Raw genomic sequence first — 18,946 nt, 5'->3', positions numbered from 1 at the left:
AGGAGGAATACTTGAGTATAGTGTGTTACAGTCCTATATACAGTATAAGTCAGACACTGGCTGGTAAAAAGAAAAGCCAGATGATTTTACATCTGCTTGAGGAAGTGTGTGCTGTTTTGCAGTCCTCCTCGACCAGTGTGTTTATCAGGCATTGGAAATGCATTGTTTTTGTATTAATAGAAAATTATGTTATATTTTTAGGATGCAATAATTAAGAAGTTTTATTGTGATTTCAGACAAGTAAATACTGAAACAAAACTACAGTACATTTCTCCAGGACCATGGTGCAAAAACGAAAACAACATAAAGTGCAGACAAGAAACAGTGTAATACATGCAAAGACTTACAATAACTAAAAGTCCATTTCTGAACCAATAAAGTGGGATGGAAGCAAAAGTGTGTTGTTGGCCAGAACATGTGTACTGAGTGATGCAAAGTGGGAAAGCACTTTGTAGTTCTACAAACATTTCTCTGCGTGCTTTGTTAGCTCCCTCTCATGGAAACAGGGACTACAGATGGATTACAGTCAGTAATTGTAGAACTACAAAGCCCTATATGGTAAGTGGAGCTAATAAAATGGACAGTGAGTGTAGAAACAAGGATGTGGTTTTAAGGATATAATAAGTGTATATATACAGTATATATACAGTACATGCACTGACATGGTGGTGGTGTGTTAGTGTGTGTTGTGCTGGTATGAGTGGATAAGACAGCAATGAGTTTTTAAACACCTCACTGTGACTGCTGGACTGAGAACAGTCCACCAACGAAAATTATCTAGCCAACAGTGCCCCGTGGGCAGCGTCCTGTGACCACTGATGAACATCTCAAAGTTGACCAACTCAAACAGCAGCAACAGATGAGCGATCGTCTCTGACTTTACATCTACAAGGTGGACCAACTACGTAGGAGTGTCTAATAGTGGACACGGTATTTAAAAACTCCAGCAGCACTGCTGTGTCTGATCCACTCATACCAGCACCATGTCAGTGTCACTGCAGTGCTGAGAATGACCCACCACCTAAATAATAACTACTCTGTAGTGGTCCTGTGAGGGTTCTGACCATTAAAGGAGAGGTGAAAGCAGGTTAAAAAAGTATGTAGACACAGATGGACTACAGTCAGTAATTGTAGAACTACAAAGTGCTTCTATATGGTAAGTGGAGCTGATAAAATGTACAGTGAGTAGAAACAAGAAGGTGGTTTTAATCAGTCATTTGGTCACAGGTAATAAAAGCCTCACAAATAAACTAACGGCGTAGGGACGCTAGGGCGCGCTCCGGGTCGGGCACGCGCATCTTGGATCATAAAGACGTTCGCGCGCGCATTCGGGCGCGTTCTTTCTTTCTTTCTTTCTTTCTCTGGAGAAGTCGGAGGAGAGACGCCGGTCTGACAACATGATCTGTCTTTTCTTAACCGTGTTTGCATATGTGTTTAAAACCGGTGAGTGTTTAATAACTGCGCTTCTTGACGATTATTTGAAGTACTTTGTGCTTTTAAGCAAATTAAGATAACAAGTTATCGAGTAAAATTATACGTTAGCTAGGTTGGCTATGTTGGTGCTGCCATGCTGGTTGAATGGGTGCCCAGGTGTGTCACGCATGCGCACTTGAATGCTTACGTACTTAGATATTAAACATGTAGTGTAGCACTATTAATTGTGTCCAGTTACACTGTTTCGTTAAAAAAAACTGCTACAAACTAACCATAATATAGCATAGAAGCAGCATCTATTGGTCCAACTTAAAACATGTCGCTTGAATATTTTACTCCACTCTAGAAATACAGTATTTGGGTTCTAATGCGCGTCCCCGTGTTAAGGCGCGTCCACCTAGCCTTAAGCATTAAAACCCAAGAACTGCCACTGATTTTAAGTCATCTTCTAGTATGTTCTCCGACCTGCACGAACGACAGGTGTGGCAGTGTGACGTCAAAGCATGATTAATTACCTGGGTAATGCCAAAGTATGGTTAAATTATCTTGTTATCTTCACCAGACATCAAACTAGAAGTGTAAACACAAGGGACAAGATAGTAACAAAATGTACATTAATAGCATTCTGTGTTTTGGCTCTGCATGTCTCTCTTTTGCTTTGCCTCACTTCTGGGTACATTTGCATATTGACTCCTGACCATGAGAACAGGTGCAGTTTTAAACTATCAAGATTATTATTCAGATTAAGCTTTTTCAAAGTAATGGTGCAAGTTCACTACACAAAGTGAGTCAAGAAACTATAATGGATGGGTTATGGATATTTTAAATGGTAACTTAATTGGTAACAATGAAGTATAAAAACATTCAAATAAATCGGTGGTGTCCACCAATTACATATTATACTGTATATTCAGCACCCTGACTAAAGTTGGGTCCTTAATCAAAAGCAGTTAAGAATCACTGTTCCAAAAGAGGATGAGTTTACACAGCCACTTGTAGAAAGTAACTTGGCAAACCTTTGTATGTGCTGTTATATGTATATTGTTATTAATGAATTGTTCCTCCTATTTCAAATGGTGTAAAACTATCTGATTTTTTTTTATTCTGAATTAGAAACAGGCATGGCACAGTGGCCTCACAGCAAAAAGGTCCTGTGTTCGATTCCCAGGTGGAGCGGTCTGGGTCCTTTCTGTGTGGAGTTTGCATGTTCTCCCTGTGTCCACGTGGGTTTCCTCCAGGTGCTCCGGTTTCACCCCACAATCCAAAGAAAGTTAAATTGGAGATACTAAATTGTCCATGACTGTGTTTCACATTAAATGAAACCTGTCCTGCCATAAATGTCACCAAAAGTGTGCAAAACATTATCTTAACATCTTAATAAACTTCTGAAAAACTGTACAGTATTTACATTCCTCTTACTAGTCAGATTATTTTTATTTCACTGCAAACGTTATTGCTCACAAATGAAACCATGGCAGACTAACTTGCTAAATGGCTCGCATCATATGATGTGGTAATTGAGGTGAGACAAAATTGCTGTTGTGGTTCAGCTTGTAATCACAAATAAATACAACAGTGAGTTTAGTAAAGGTGTTTTGTGTATTTTGTAAAAAATATTATTATATTTATTATGTGACAAGTTGTAAGATCAGTTCTAAAACAAAATTGGAATGTAATTGTTTTCCCTTTCACTTTATTAAAAGGATCAATCAAGGCACTCGGGCTGCATAGCAATTAATTTAGCAAGCCCAGTATCGCTGGGATTCAAGGTTCTAATCCTTAGGTGTGCTATCAGCCGGTCGGATTCTATGTACAGACATGCTTGTCTGTGTCTGGGGGCCGGCTAATGCTCTGTGATGGATTGGCACCAACTTAATATATTTTTTAATTCTTATTTTAATTCATACAGGTATGCTGTATGAATTTACAACTTCTTTACGACAAGCCCTATAAGCAAAGCCAAATTTTATATACATAAAATGAAATTTGCCAGAAAAACACCTACATATATGATCTTTGTTAGAACGGACTTGTGTAACTATATAGATACATTAGTAAATTTCCAGCAGAAGCAAAATAAGAAATGTTGTAGATCTATTTCATTGTTAAAGCTTTTCAATTTTATCTGAATCCCAAATGGTATTATTATTATTTTTTTCTCTTTTTTGTTTTTTTCTCTTTCCCTGTCGAATGATAAATATTGAACTTATGTCTTTTTAATGTATAACGGAGTTCAATTGTTATTTACATTTAATTAAAAAAAAAGAAAAAAAGACAAGCCCGAAGCAAGCAAATAATTTGATCTGAACTTCATTCTGTATAGAAACTACAATTCCCATAATGAACCTGTCGAATGTGAGTGACGTTTCACATTGCGATTGGCCGCTTTTCAGCCCGTTGTGATGGCAGCGTTTGATGATTGCAGCGGTATTTAACGTTCCGATAAAGCGGAAGAGAAATGACACACGCGGCTCCTCCCAACAAAAAACGCAAGACAGGCGGCAAGTAGTAACATCAGGAGAACCTGTTAAAGTGCGACAGAGCGCGAGGGCAATATCTGCTTGCAGATGGAAACGATCTTACAAAAACGGGTGCATTATGAATACATGCAGCCCAGCGACATTTATGCTGCACTATAGACTGTTGGTTATTAAATGTTTACTCTACCGTGGTTACGTTTGTATAACGTAGCTAGTGAATTAAAAGCTTTTTATATAAGAAACTGTAGCTAATCAAACAAACGATCTATAGTAACAATGCACCAGTATGCAAGTGCATGTCACTTTGTTCAGTTGTTTATTTCTAGCAGGTGATAAGATCCAGTATTTAAACAATGTCCCTCTGTATGCAATACAGTTAGTGTTAAAAAGCCCATACAGCACAAGTTAATCCTAACCTAAAATCAACCTTCTATTATAATTCCTCCTTTCTCCTGTTCCCATACTGCTCATTTGATATTTACTCACATTACAGAACCAAAAGAGTGTTTATTCACATTTGATTGGTGGAAAACAATAAGTAATTCACTTATATTTATATTTATATATTTTATATATATATATATATATATATATATATATATATACATATATATATATATATATATATATATATATATATATATATATATATATATGTATATATATATATATATATATATATATATATATATATATATATATATATATATATATACACTGTATATATATACGCAATAATATTTTGTGATATCCACCCACAAATGATACAGAATGTCATGATGAAGGTCTGTTGTCTTGTACAATCACTGCTCCAAGCACTTTACACAAACCATGTCTACCTGAGACATCTAGTCTTAATAATCAGAAGAAAACCCTTCAGTACTACACTGATGTTTGTTGATTTTTCTCTTATAATCTATAATCTTTAATAATTGGGTGTAGAACTTTACCCATTAATTGTCTAAAAGTCTAGTTGTAGTTTAAAGCAACAGTTTCAGCAGTTTGTGGAACAATTTATGATATATTACCCATCAAATCCTTAATCCATGCTCAATTTTTTTTTCTTAAAAATACGGTAAAACACGCTAGCACACCAGAGCTGACATCTCGAACTTATCGGTTCAAAACTCCGCTCTGCCATCCGGCTGGACTGGGAGGCCACATGAACAACGATTGGCTTGTTGTTCATAGGGTAGGATAAGCCTCATAGGGACTCCTCATAACTGAGCGAATTACGACCTCTGCTGGCTGGTTGATGCCGTCTGCACAGAGTCGAGGGATAATGCGATCAGGGTGTGGCTCTCCACGCACAAAGCTGATCCGCAAAATAATGTCGGTTACTGCACGCGTGTTGGAGGGGGCTCTCGCTTTACTCAGTCAGGGTGGGGGTCAGCTCCAGTAGAGAGGAAGCATTGGGTAAAAATCAGGAGAAATAGGGAGAAAATGCATTAAAAAAAATTTACGTTTATGCCATTTTGCAGACGTTTTTATTTTTAAAAAAGCGACTTACAATTGGGATTTATGCAATCTAAACAGTTGTGGTTTGAAAGCCTTGCTCAAGGACCTTCAGTGACCTGATCAGTAGTCCAGTACCTTAAATAAATAGTTAATATCTTACTTCTTAAGGCACATCAATCATAAACCCACCAAACCCACCTGCACTTTCATGTGTTACTTTTATGTGTATGCAAATTTCAAATTAATGTTTTAACCATTAAATATAATAAAATACAAGTTTTAATAGTAATAATACTGTAAAGTATTAATTGTAGCCATTGTGTGAAACTGCAGGATGGACGGGTGTGAATGAGCGCACCTTCATAGCTGTAAAGCCGGATGGTGTGCAGAGGAGGCTAGTAGGAGAGATCATTCGCCGCTTTGAACGAAAGGGGTTCAAACTGGTCGGCCTTAAATTTTTGCAGGTAAGGACAAACCGGAACATCTAGTGGCCATTCAGTGTTGTTTTAGAAAACTGTTAATTAGCTTACATGAGTTGATGTGGAAATATTTTGGGAAAAGGGGGGTAGTGGTAAAATCTTTGTGCAGTCTTTACACAGACCAGGATAATGCGCTGGTAAAGCACGGAAATGGGATTAAAAATGAACCTTCATCCCCCTCGTATTCAATTTAAGATGCAAAAGTCATGGAAAAAATTAGAACACTTCATTAAAATGTGTGTGTGTGTGTGTGTATGGCTGTTTAGGCTTCTGATGAGCAACTGAGGGATCACTACAGGGATTTGAGGGAGAAGCCATTCTTCAACGGTCTGCTCAAGTACATGAACTCTGGGCCAGTTGTAGCTATGGTAAGATATACACACATTCACCAGGAACCTGTTCTCTATTCCTTTAGATTTGGTTTCAAAGCCTGTATGTGGTATTTAATAGTTTAATCAGTTATTGTTATGTTTTCTATGTGAGGTGTGGCAAGGCATGGATGTGGTGAAGACCTCCAGAAGGATGCTTGGAGAGACAAACCCTGCTGACTCTCTGCCTGGAACCATTAGAGGAGATTATTGTGTGGAAGTGGGACGGTTAGTAATGCTTACCCTATGGTTCTTATTTAGCTGATGAAGCTCTGGACCGAAATTAGCACTGCACTAAATGTCCCTGCCTTGTAGAACTATGGTATTTAAGCTTTTGTCATAGCCCCCCGTTTAGTGAAATCAAAAGGATAACCCTGAATATTTGCAATGTCATTTTAAATCACTACCAGAAATAATTTATATAAAATATACCCCACCATTCATACCCAAACTAAAACACGACCGCAACCGCCGTAATTAAACTGGTGATTTTTATTCTGTTGCAGTAACGTTATCCATGGCAGTGACTCCGTGGAAAGCGCTCAGAGAGAAATCTCCATCTGGTTCAAGGAGCATGAGCTCGTCTGCTGGGAGGAGAGCACTGAGCACTGGATCTATGCATAATGCACTCCAATAATCACACCAACGTTGCCACCTTATGTAAGTGTAGTGCAGGGCTGGATACTCTCTTGGGCACTTCTATACTACCGCAGGAGGATATATAGTAATTCAGACAATGTGCTAAAGAGCTGAGCTAAAATTTAAAGGTTAAATTGCACTAAAAGAGAATTTGGCACGGGTGAATCATTTTCTTTGATCGTGTATCATTTATCCCTGATGTTTGATGAAGTACCCAAATGGTTTTGCTTTGTGTGTACTAAAAATATTTGCCTAGGACAGACGGCTTGCCGTAATCAGAGGCAGATTTAAAATCTGGTCATTTATCAAGGCCATGCTAGTAATTAGTTACAGTTTTGTTGCACTGAGGAAAATGTTACAATGCTTGTTACAATGCTTGTTACAAATTGTTGGTTGCTCTATAATTTGCAGAGTTGCAGTTACATTTATGTTGTGCAGCATTCACTCTTTTCCATATAGAGTTTGAATCCCCAGCTGTCGTGTAAATACAGACGTGATTGGCTATCTCTGAGAGGGGAATGTCCAGGACCCCACGAAGGATCGATGTCCTGTCCGGAGTGTGTTACTCTCTTGCGGCAAGAGATCCTGAAGAAACTAGACCCTTTGTGACCCTGATCAGGATAAAGTGGGTCCGGCTTCTGGGAAACATTGGGTGCCAGAAGGAATACACCCTGGACAAGGTGCCAATCCATTGCAGGGCTTCGGTCATCCCCCTGTCCCCCCTGACACAGCCAACCATGTATGTAGGTACCAGGCTGGTCATATGCAGCTGCTGAGATTTGAACCCGGATCTCAGGGTTGGTGAGATAGCATAATAGATGGCTGTGCCACCTGTGCGCCTAGTTTACATTTTGAAAAATTGTAGCATCACCAACTTATTAGGTTTTTTAAATATTATTAAGGATTTTTCTAGTATTGTAAACATTACAATATGCTTATGCAGTTTAATGTTATATACATGAGCTACAACAGACAGGTGCGTTTAAGTCAGAAATGGTAAATGCTTTTTGCCGTTTTAGCCGTTAACTTCTATTTTAATTCATATATAATAACGTATGCTAAGAAAAGGTGCTGCTTTAAGACAAAACCTTGTCTTGTAAATGAGCAAGGTATATCTTGCCCTAATCAAATTCTCCGTTAATTCTATTAATTTATATTCATGCTTAGAATGATGCCACAATTTTGAGCTTCTCTGCTGTTACATATTAAAATGAATGTACTGCACTTAATTTAGATGTTTAGTTACACCACAATTTCAGAAATTCTGAGATTACGTTTTTTTGCGACTATATTAAATAGATCCATTGTTTCTTTGTTTACTTTTTTACTTTCTAAATGAAGAAAAACAGCAGACCCGTGTCTTCTTTCTGTGTATTTTGAACACTACATGTTACTGTTTGTATAAATAACAAAAGCAATAACGAACCAAAAGAGCTATCTTAAAAAGATTCTTAACCAAAGCACTGTTACTGTTATGGGTTTAGTTCCGTTTCCTCTGCTGTGTCAACTCAAAGGTGCTCTCCGTTTTAAAATAAAGAGTTTTCTACAGCTTTGAACGTGTATGTTCCTGTTGTACAATACCCAGTTGTGCAGCTGCTGTAACGCTTCTTTAACATCTTTCGTACAAGCATGTTCACCCTGGTACAAACCAACAACACACCAATAAGGCAAAAAATTGGGACAGGTTCGCTGCTCAGGTGGCCTCATAACTGATGCAATTACTTTTTTTAAATTATTATTTTGTTTATGCATTTTCTCCCTTTTAGCGCGTCCAATTGCCCGATTGCGTCATGCTTCCTCTCCAACAATGCTGATCCCTGCGCTGATTGAGGAGAACAAAGCTAACCCACACCCCCTCCTACACTTTGACGAGTGCAGTGCAGCTCAACGTTGTGTACGGAGAGACACACCCTGAGAGCACTCTTTTCTCATCTCTGCAGGCAGAGCTGAAATTCGTTACGATGTATTGAAAACCACTGCGCCACCTGAGCGGCCACTGATGCAATTACGACCTCCGCTGGCTGATCGATGGTGCCTGCACAGAGTCGAGGAATAATGTGTTGATCAGGGTGTGACTCTCCGTACCCAAAGCTGATCCGCATATGAACTCTCCTCGTACAGGTGAAAAGATGCAGTCGGTTACTGCACACGTGTCGGAGGGGGCGTGTGTCAGTCTCGCTCTTCTCAATCAGAAGTGGAGATCAGCATCAGTAGAGAGGAAGCATAATGCAAATGGGTAATTGGATACGACTAGATTAGGAGGAAAATTAGGGGAGGAAATTGCAAAAAAAACAAAAACACTGGGACGATTTCTAGTCTTGCAGATTTGACTCTAATGCCCACAGAAGAAAAGAAAAGGACAAATCTCAATGGCAGGAACTGCCACTGGGTTTTGGCACGTTTACACCGGAAATCGATCTTGCACAGCTGGAAGTGTTTGTGTATTTTCATTTCATTCCGAGTTCATTCCTAGCTTGTGTGAAACAAGAAAATGCAAGGAAATTTCATCAGAGCACAAATAAGTTTAATATTTAATATTTAACCACACAGGAGAAGATACTGTTACGTACATATGACTGGGTAGGACGTTCCATCAACTGTTACTCCAACCAGCAGCTCAACAGGCCTCGACTTGTATGCGATTCACTCAGGTGGGGTAAAACCAGCTCACAGCTCACTTGGTCAATACAAATAATATCTTTAACCTTCATGTATACCCTGAATTGACCTCACACATCCATGACAACATGTTTCAAGTCTTTAAATCGTGCTTCCATGCCATTAATCCCTCTCTAATCTGATTCCGAGATGTACATAATGGACTTCAGTATTTACACCTTTGTACATGTTATTTGGGATTTGTCTCTCAAGCTGTGCTTTTACTCTATTATAAACACAACTCGGACAGAATTGTACAAACCAACAAGCTGCAACTCTTCAAATCCTTCGAATTAATAACCCCAAGCTGCCATTTTCCATGACGATGAGTGAGCTGTGAGCTGGCGGATTGTTAAGAATAAAGCATTATCATGTTTATGCATTTGGCAAAACGTTTTGGGGAAAGGGTAGTTGTACTGAAGGCTTATACACAAGTCATTTGTCCGGATGCTTCATTTGTAAGATGCAGGAGCTGTACTTAAGTGTTTCTTTTAGAGAGAAAGACGATCAAGGGGCAAATCAGCAAACATACAGGTCATAGTTACAATTTTGGGATGGGGAAATACAGGCCTTATGGGGTAGTTACAGCGCTTACATACAGAATTGTAGGGGCATTGTTGAGAATACACAAGGTTTCTTATAGAGAATATTCACGGCTGGTCTTACAGTGTGGGAAATGCAGGCATGGAGTGTGTAATTGCATCACTCGGGGACATAAGACACCTGCCAAACAATGATATGGCTCTTTTCGGCCTTGTCCAGCGTAGGCTTGTTCTGGGGGGCTTCACTATCTGCTTCCTCTGTCTCATCATCTTCACCATCACCTGTACGGAACAAGGCACAAAAGATCCATTAGCCTTAAATTGTCTAGGTATTGCGGTGCTTAATGTACACTTGTGCCGGACTGTTACTTAGCCATTGCTAGGCGCCCTATGGTCCATCAGTCAATAAAAAATAACCATCATAGGACCTCCAGTGAGAGTATATTTGGACTGGACTATGTTCAACACAACTGTGATGTCATAACAATGTTGTTCTGGTATTACAGTATCAGGCACAGCAGCATTAAGCTCCAATCACATGTCCCACCAGGGGTCCCACCAGGAACACTTGACACAAGGCAGGAGCACCCTGAACAAGGTGCAGATCCATCCATGGAGTTATGACAATAATCTGATCAGAACATACAGTATGAACCAGTGCCCTTATTCTGTACACTCGTGTCAATGGGTCTCACCTATGCGGAAGTCAATGTAACCCTCCCCTCCACTGAGCACCAACACGTTCTCAACACTCTGTGCTTCTGTCTCAGCTGCAGCTGAGGAACCCTGCGACTCTGACGGACTGTCCAGCACACTGCCGTTCAGGGTTGCCAACACGTTTCCTGGAAAAAAAAAATGAAATAGCATTTAGATATGAATACTTGACATCCACAACCCCACTTTCTTGGGGGATACTGTACAGACAACTGCGACACCAGCACGTTTATATCAATAAATGATATAAACTCATCAAGATATGAACTGGAAAACAGAATCAAAATCTATCCTAAGATCTGAAAGGAGACAGAAAACATCTACCAGAGGGCATCTACCTGGCACAGATACGAAAAATTTGACAGCGTCTCGGTGCCCGTGGAAGCACAGCTGAGCCTGAGCCATGGAGCAGTATGGGATGAAGCTGCCGTTGCCTTTGTCCGAGTTTCCGTCATCGGCGTACACATGGATCACGCCTCCTGACGACGTCGGTGACACTTTATTGGCTGGACAAACAGGACGAGAAAACATCAGCCAAAAGGTACCAACATATGCACACCTCAGCTGTAATACCTAAAACTAGTACATAAGGGGAACTGACTGGAGACAACAACTTGTCCTGATTGGCTGCTTGTTTGTCTGTGTAATTTACTTGCTATTTAGATTTCAAGACACACAAAGCAATCAACGAAAGTCCCCGAGAGCCAAATAATGGGTCTCTGGTTCCTCATTTACAAAAGCTGGAGGATGCTATACTGCGTCAAGTAACTGCAGTGTGTGTCAAACATAAACAGAAACCATCAGCAAAGGCAGAACGGGGGACAGCTGGAGGGATTTTAAAAAGGGCAGCTGAAGCCCAGTGGTTAATGGTACTGGACTATTAATCAAATGGGTGGGGTTGGTTTAAAACCCACCACTTCCAGGTTGTCACTTTTGGGCCCTTAAGCAAGGCCCTTAACCCTCAATTGCTTAGACAGTATACAGTCATATATGTAAGTCGCTTTCGATAAAAGCGTCTGCTAAATGCCAAAAATGTAAAATGTGGTTTACCCACAATGCTAACTGCAGCACTATGGGGGATCCATAATTGTACTGGAAGCCATCACATTGAAACTATTAGGTAAAAGATTGCATGGTCGCATAATACCAACATTTTAGGATGTAATTTTTTGTAATATTTAAGGACAATTTTACAATATTTAATTATGGTAAATTTAAATTGAATGTAAGTTTACATATCTTATCATATCATATGCAGACTATACAGATTTTGGTCTGTATGAGATCAGTTCAAAAAGGGTAGCAGCGGGCTGCTCAGCTGGCGCAGTGCTAAAATACACCAGCACACCAGAGCTGGGATTTCGAATACATCATATCGAATCTCAGCTCTGCCATGGCTGCATGAACGATCTGTTGTTCATAGGGTTGGGGCACAGTCGGATCATGGGTCCTCATAACTGGTGCAATTACGACCCCTGCTGGCTGATTGATGGCTCCTGCACAGGGCTGAGGAATAATGCTGATCAGGGTGTGGCTCTCCGTGCACAGTGCTGATCGGTATGTATGAACTTGACTCGTGCTGGTGAGAAATGCAGTCTGTACTGAGCACGTGTCAGAGGGGGTGTGTGTCAGTTGAGAAGTGTCCTCAGTTGGCGGTGGAGGGTTGAATCAGTGGAGGATGCTATCAGGGTAATTGGACACGACTAGATTAGGGGAGAAAATTTGGGGGGGAAAGGTTGGAAAAATAGAATAAAAGGGTAGCAGCTGCCACTTCCCATTATCTTCACGTTAATACATTTTCTGCACCTCTTGCATTTTAATAACAGCCCACATAAACAAACAATGTAAAATTAGCAACCATGAGTGATTCTAATTCTGGGAGAACACAATATAAATGAAACATTGTAATCAAGTAAAGCAAATAAATTAATAAAATGAATGAATGTATAGTTGCAATCGGAAATATTCAAACCCCCAATAAAAATAAGAAAATAAATTATGTATTTTAGAGTAGGATGATATTTAAGTAATATCAGCATGTCACAATGTCACAGTCAAAGTGAAGGGGGTTGAATTTTTCTTATTGCAAGCTAAGGAATCCTGTACATTCACAAAAGAAACACTAATGAACATTAGTGCACATGGAATTCTTCTTAGCACTCCTGATACGGTGATGTATTAATGCCATGTACTGGGTGTATTCCTGTAGCATGCAGGTTTAATCAAACCAAACTGACCAGTATACATCCAGTTAGTGACATTTAATGAATACGTACACTATATTGTCAGAAGTATTCATTCACCCATCCAAATAATTGAATTCAGGTGTTCCAATCACTTCCATGGCCACAGGTGTATAAAACCAAGCATCTAGGCATGCCGACTGCTTCTACTAACATTTGTGAAAAAATGTGTCGCTCTCAGGAGCTCAGTGAATTCCAGCGTGGTACCGTGATAGGATGCCACCTGTGCAACAAGTCCAGTCGTGAAATTTCCTCGCTACTAAATATTCCACAGTCAACTGTCATGGTATTATAACAAGTGGAAGCGATTGGGAACGACAGCAACTCGGCCACGAAGCGGTAGGCCACGTATAATGACCGAGCGGGGTCAGCGGATGCTGAGGCGCATAGTGCGCAGAGGTCACCAACTTTCTGCAGAGTCAATCGCTACAGACCTCCAAACTTCATGTGGCCTTCAGATTAGCTCAAGAACAGTGTGTAGAGAGCTTCATGGAATGGGTTTCCATGGCCGAGCAGCTGCATCCAAGCCTTACATCACCAAGCGCAATGCAAAGCATCGGATGCAGTGGTGTAAAGCACGCCGTCACTGGACTCTAGAGCAGCGGAGACGTGTTCTCTGGAGTGACGAATCACGCTTCTCCGTCTGGCAATCCGATGGACGAGTCTGGGTTTGGCGGTTGCCAGGAGAACGGTACTTGTCTGACTGCATTGTGCCAAGTGTGAATTTTGGTGGAGGGGGGATTATGGTGTGGGGTTGTTTTTCAGGAGTTGGGGTCGGCCCCTTAGTTCCAGTGAAAGGAACTCTTAATGCTTCAGCATACCAAGAGATTTTGGACAATTTCATGCTCCCAACTTTGTGGGAACAGTTTGGGGATGGCCCCTTCCTGTTCCAACATGACTGCGCACCAGTGCACAAAGCAAGCTCAATAAAGACATGGATGAGCGAGTTTGGTGTGGAAGAACTTGACTGGCCTGCACAGAGTCCTGACCTCAACCCGACAGAACACCTTTGGGATGAATTAGAGCGGAGACTGCGAGCCAGGCCTTCTCGTCCAAGATCAGTGTCTGACATCACAAATGCGCTTCTGGAGAAATGGTCAAAAATTCCCATAAACACACTCCTAAACCTTGTGGGAAGCCTTCTCAGAAGAGTTGAAGCTGTTATAGCTGCGAAGGGTGGGCCGACATCATATTAAACCCTATGGATTAAGAATGGGACGTCACTCAAGTTCATGTGCGTGTGAAGGCAGACGAGCGAATACTTTTGGCAATATAGTGTAGTTACTAATTCACAGTGGTCCTCGGTTTGCTGTTAACCGTATCATGATCATGATCAGTAAATCTGAATTTTTATAGTTTACATTTAGCTTGCTTTACTGGCAATCTCTCCAGACCAATTGTGAATGCTGACATTTTTTTTTTTTGTCACTTGGGCAGCAATTAGTCAAAAATGAAAGCGAAAGCAAACACAACCACAGAGAAACAAATGCACTAATACATAAAATGACATGCTGTGATTTATTTTAAGATAAACTTTTTATCATCTAAACCATAAGACACAGCATCCTAAGAAAAGTAGGTGGAAGATGATGACAGAAGAATGAAGTGACATCATGAAGGCATACAGTCGAAGCAAGACTTACCCCTTAATCCGAGAAGCTGTCCCCGGTGCAGAACTACAGCTACAGGGATAAGAAAAGAGTTGAAAAGTAGGAGGGGGAGGCACAAAGGCAACATCCATCAGATAAAGGCAGGGATGAGGGCACGGGGAAAAGAGAAGCATTGCAGATACAAAAGTGGGTAGCAGAGAAAGGGCATCAGATTTTTAGAGGGAGTAACATCGTAGACAAACATGCTAGGCTGAGTTCACAAGGTGTGATTGGTGTCAGTCAGAAAGTGTGAAGTTTGTTTTTTTGGAACGTGTTGCAGGCCTAAAATGCAGGAATGGATGTATATTAACAAATGAAATGAAGTTGAGCAGACAAAATGCGTCAGAAAATTGTTTAAAAACAATGCCCCTCAAACAAAGACTGGAAGGGATTTGCATATTTTTCCCTCTACAGTGCATAATATCATTAAACGATTCAAGGAATCAGGAGGAATTTCAGTGCGTAAAGGCCAAGGGCGCAAGCTTAAGCTGAACGCTCGTGATCTTCGATCCCTCAGACGGCACTGCATCAAGAACCGCCACTCAACAATAGCTGATATAACCACATGGGTGAGGGATTACTTTGGCAAACCTTTGTCAAGCACTACAATACAGAGTTACATGCACAAATTCCACTTAAAACTTCACTGTGCAAAAAAAATAATCCTTATGTTAACCATGTCCAGAAGCGGCGTCGACTTCTCTGGGCTCGGAGGCATCTAGGATGGACCATTATACGTACAGTGGAAACGTGTATTGTGGTCAGATGAATAGGCATTTCAGGTCTTTTTTTGGAAAAAATAGATGCGGTGTGCTTCGGAAGAATGGGACAAAATAAAAGCTGAAACACTAAATCGCTTGGTATCCTCAGTGCCAGAACGTCTTTTAATTGTGGTGAAAAGGAATGGCGACGTTGCAAAGTGGTAAATGTTTTACTGTCCCAAGTTTTTTTGGAATGTGTTGCAGAAAAAACATGAAATATGTCAGGTTCATCCTGTCTGTAAATGTCAAAGTAAATGTAAGAAACTCTGTGTTGTTTATTATTATTATTATTTGCATTTTCCGTGCTGTCCCAACTTTTTCTGATTTGGGGTTGTAATTCATAAAGGTTTATTAATTCTTGTAAAAATATATGATGCCTGCAACAAATTTCAAGAAAGTTGGAACAGAGGAAATGTAAGACCTGGAGTTTTTTTGGAATCGCCTGTTCTGGAGCGTTCCCCAGGTAAACAGGTCACTAGGTATCAGGTAATGCTATTATAATTGGTTTTAAAAGGAGCGTTAATAAAAGGCACAGACATTTACGAGCAAGGATGGGAGGAGGTTGACCACTGCGAAAAAGTGTAAGAAGGAATAGTCCGACGCGATTGCAAGGAATTTAAGGATTTCACCATCTACAGTCCATAACATTAGCAAAAGATTTAAAAAATGTGGAGAAATTTATGACATTTGATCCCTCAACATTGTGTTAAAAACTGACCTGCTTCTGTAACTATTATAACCACATATATTCTGAAACACTGAGATTATATCAGTAAAAAATCTGTTGGATTAATAAATGTATGCATAATTTTATTCACATGTTAATAATACAAAAAACACGTCATACAAGAAAGTGAGCAGATCCAGGGCTCCAGTTTTAAACTTACTTTCTGTCAGAGGGATAGAGATGATCACTCCATTTCCTGTTCCCACCCATAACCGGTTACCTCCAATCAGCAGAGCTGTTATCCTAACAAACGAGAAGCCCAACTTCCCAGTACCTGTCAATCAAAGCCAACAGAATAGAAATATTCACTCATACTAAATACAGCAGTCTAATAACCCTTATGAATGAAAGACTGGTTTGACAGTTAGCTAGATGCTAGCTTTGTTTACATCTACTTACCCAGCATCTTGCTAACATAGGGCTCAATGTCCACATCCTGCAGGTGCTGGTGTGTAAGCGCGTGATATAACCGCAGTGTAGAGTCCAAACGGATGGATACCCACACTCCATCTCCAATCCAGGCCAGCTGCCTGACCTGGCTTTCCCTGCGTGGGTGGGCATCAAAAGATTTCTAGAAGGGAACAGAAGAAAATGCATAAATGATTTTCTGGGCCTGTTTAAACATGAATGGTATCATTTGACAATAATGCTACAAGTTTACTACAGTCCATGATTTGGATATTGGTTACTACTGTAACGGGTATGTGTAGAGTAGCAAAGGCCACAAATAACAGAATCCGTTTCACCTGCCATCCATTAGGATAAAGCAGAAATGTCTTCATCTGTCTCTGCCTTGTGAGCATTAATTCGCTCCAGGTGGACGTTTTTCTATATATCATGGGTTCTCCCTTTCAGACTTGCCAGCTCCTTTGGTGGCAAACCTGCTTTTTCTATGAAACTGTGATACCCCAGATCTGTAGGGCACATAGTCCCTTGAATCAACTGCTTCCGTCTTGTGTACTTCCGATTGTACCCTGCACAATTAGCAAGGTTGGTGTGCTGTGCTCAACTCCACCTCAGCCAAGCAATATCCCTCTTGGGCACAGGTAGCATCAGGCATCAAACTGGCAGTCCTCCTTCGTTCTTTGTTTAGCCACCACTGGTAAAGTGCCCTGCTTTTAGTCTTTTTCCTTTAAGCTCTAAGTCTTTATACTGGTGGATTGAGCACTGGTATTGGTGGTGACTCGGTTTTATGTAATGAATACAAATTCAATTCTTCATATGTAACAACAATTTTATTCTGGGTCACAGTGGTCTGGCGATACCCAGAAACAATGGAGACAGGTCAGGGATACATTCTGGACAGGGTGCCAATTAGTCAATGTGCACGGGAAACCGGACCCACCGTGATTGATCCCCGCCCTGATTGAGGAAAGCGAGAAACGTGCGCAGTAGCCGACTGCATCTTTTCACCTGCACAAGATGAGTTCATATGCGGATCAGCTTTGTGTACGGAGAGCCACACCCTGATCAGCATTATTCCTCAACTCTGTGCAGGCACCATCAATCAGCCAGCAGAGATCGTAATTGCATCAGTTTTGAGGAGTCCCTATCCGGCTCCCACCCTGTATGAACAACAGCCAATCGTTGTTCATGTAGGTGCCCAGCCCTGTGTTTTACCGTTGCGCCACCTGAGTGCCTTAACATAAAAAATTCTTGAATATAAAATCTGACTGAGTTTTCTCACCTCGATCTGCATGCTCTTTGGCTGAATGACATGGATTTTGTTCTTGTAGCCACACCAGACCTTGTCATGCACCACGGCCATGCAGCGAATAGAGTGATGGGGTCGACCCAGGTCCATCAGATGATAGTTAGACAGATCCCACTGGCCGTCTGTGCAGCACACATTCCAACATCCCAAAAGAATCACACAACTTGTTTAGCTCAAATGATTTAATATGCATCTTTTTTTCATTTACAAATTAGTCTATAACTAATTATTTTATGTACTTCTCATTATAAATGATATTTAATACATGCTTAAATAGTAATTAAAGAAAGCCTGGTCTATTTTGCTTGTTTAGTACATGCATACTGTGGTAATGGGAGAAAATGATGGCAAATTAACCTTGTATTTGTGTGAAGTGAGTAAAGCAAGAATTGAAAAAAGGAATCCAAGTGCAGCATATTTAACCAAGTTGGAGTAATAATGTGGCTAAAACACTAACAAAAAGGGGATAGTCTCAAATAAATAAGGTGGTCAAAATCAGTGGTCCCCAACCACTGGGCCACGGACCGGTAACAGTCCGTGGGCCATTTCTTACCGGGCCGCACAGAAAGAATAAATAATTAGAGATCGCTACATCAGCAATGAAAACACTACTTTTTTACGGGTGTTATTGTCCCCAATCAGCCCTAGGTGGGAGCAGCGTCTCGTTGCAGCGAAAAAAGCTCATTTGTGAGTAGTATTGTTATATTTTAAATCCCCCCTCCCCTGCCGGCCCGTGAAATTATACCTTATATGAAACCAGTCCGTGGTGCAAAAAAGGTTGGGGCCGCTGGTCAAAATAACAGAAACAAAGTAACAAATAAAAGACGCAAAAACAACCACAGCCCACAAGGGAAAAAGTAGATAGAACACGGATAGAGCAGAAATGTCTTCACCTGTCTCCGTTTTGTGAGCATTAATTTGCTCCAGGTGGAAGTTTTTCTATATATCATGGTTTGTCCATCTCAGACTTGCCAGTTTCTGTAATACTGCTATAACTGTGATACAGCATGCGTCACAGATGGTCAGGGAAACCTGTTATATTGTGACAACCAGTTTTCAGTTTTGCGCTATCCCTGTTCC

The 18,946-nt window shown here is 40.6% G+C and overlaps 2 protein-coding genes across 12 annotated transcripts in view; one reads left to right on the top strand and one right to left on the bottom strand.

Annotated features, from left to right (window-relative positions):
• The first annotated feature begins 1,364 nt into the window (after positions 1-1,364).
• nme3 (NME/NM23 nucleoside diphosphate kinase 3) lies at positions 1,365-8,414 on the top strand. Its single transcript, XM_063018466.1, has 5 exons — positions 1,365-1,443; positions 5,706-5,836; positions 6,118-6,219; positions 6,335-6,447; positions 6,726-8,414. Exons 1-5 carry the CDS (start codon positions 1,398-1,400, stop codon positions 6,841-6,843), a joined length of 510 nt encoding a protein of 169 aa, XP_062874536.1. The 5' UTR covers positions 1,365-1,397; the 3' UTR covers positions 6,844-8,414.
• A 946-nt stretch (positions 8,415-9,360) lies between these two features.
• mapk8ip3 (mitogen-activated protein kinase 8 interacting protein 3) overlaps positions 9,361-18,946 on the bottom strand; it is a 56,893-nt gene continuing 47,307 nt past the window's right edge. For 9 of the 11 annotated variants that reach the window (XM_063018521.1, XM_063018524.1, XM_063018522.1 and 6 more), the window contains 7 exons: positions 17,840-17,988; positions 16,552-16,723; positions 16,313-16,426; positions 14,659-14,697; positions 11,111-11,278; positions 10,754-10,900; positions 9,361-10,340 (listed from right to left, as the gene is read on the bottom strand). In XM_063018521.1, coding sequence (XP_062874591.1) covers positions 10,219-10,340; positions 10,754-10,900; positions 11,111-11,278; positions 14,659-14,697; positions 16,313-16,426; positions 16,552-16,723; positions 17,840-17,988 — 911 coding nt within the window. In that variant the 3' untranslated portion in view covers positions 9,361-10,218. The remainder of the gene's footprint in view (positions 10,341-10,753; positions 10,901-11,110; positions 11,279-14,658; positions 14,698-16,312; positions 16,427-16,551; positions 16,724-17,839; positions 17,989-18,946) is intronic. The other 2 variants (XM_063018525.1, XM_063018531.1) reach the window with 1 other exon arrangement.

This window comes from Trichomycterus rosablanca, chromosome 22, assembly GCF_030014385.1.
Source record: "Trichomycterus rosablanca isolate fTriRos1 chromosome 22, fTriRos1.hap1, whole genome shotgun sequence".
In the NCBI taxonomy this organism is placed as follows: Eukaryota; Metazoa; Chordata; class Actinopteri; order Siluriformes; family Trichomycteridae; genus Trichomycterus; species Trichomycterus rosablanca.
The sequence above is the reverse complement of the archived record's forward strand: the minus strand, read 5'-3'. Positions and strand labels throughout refer to the sequence as shown.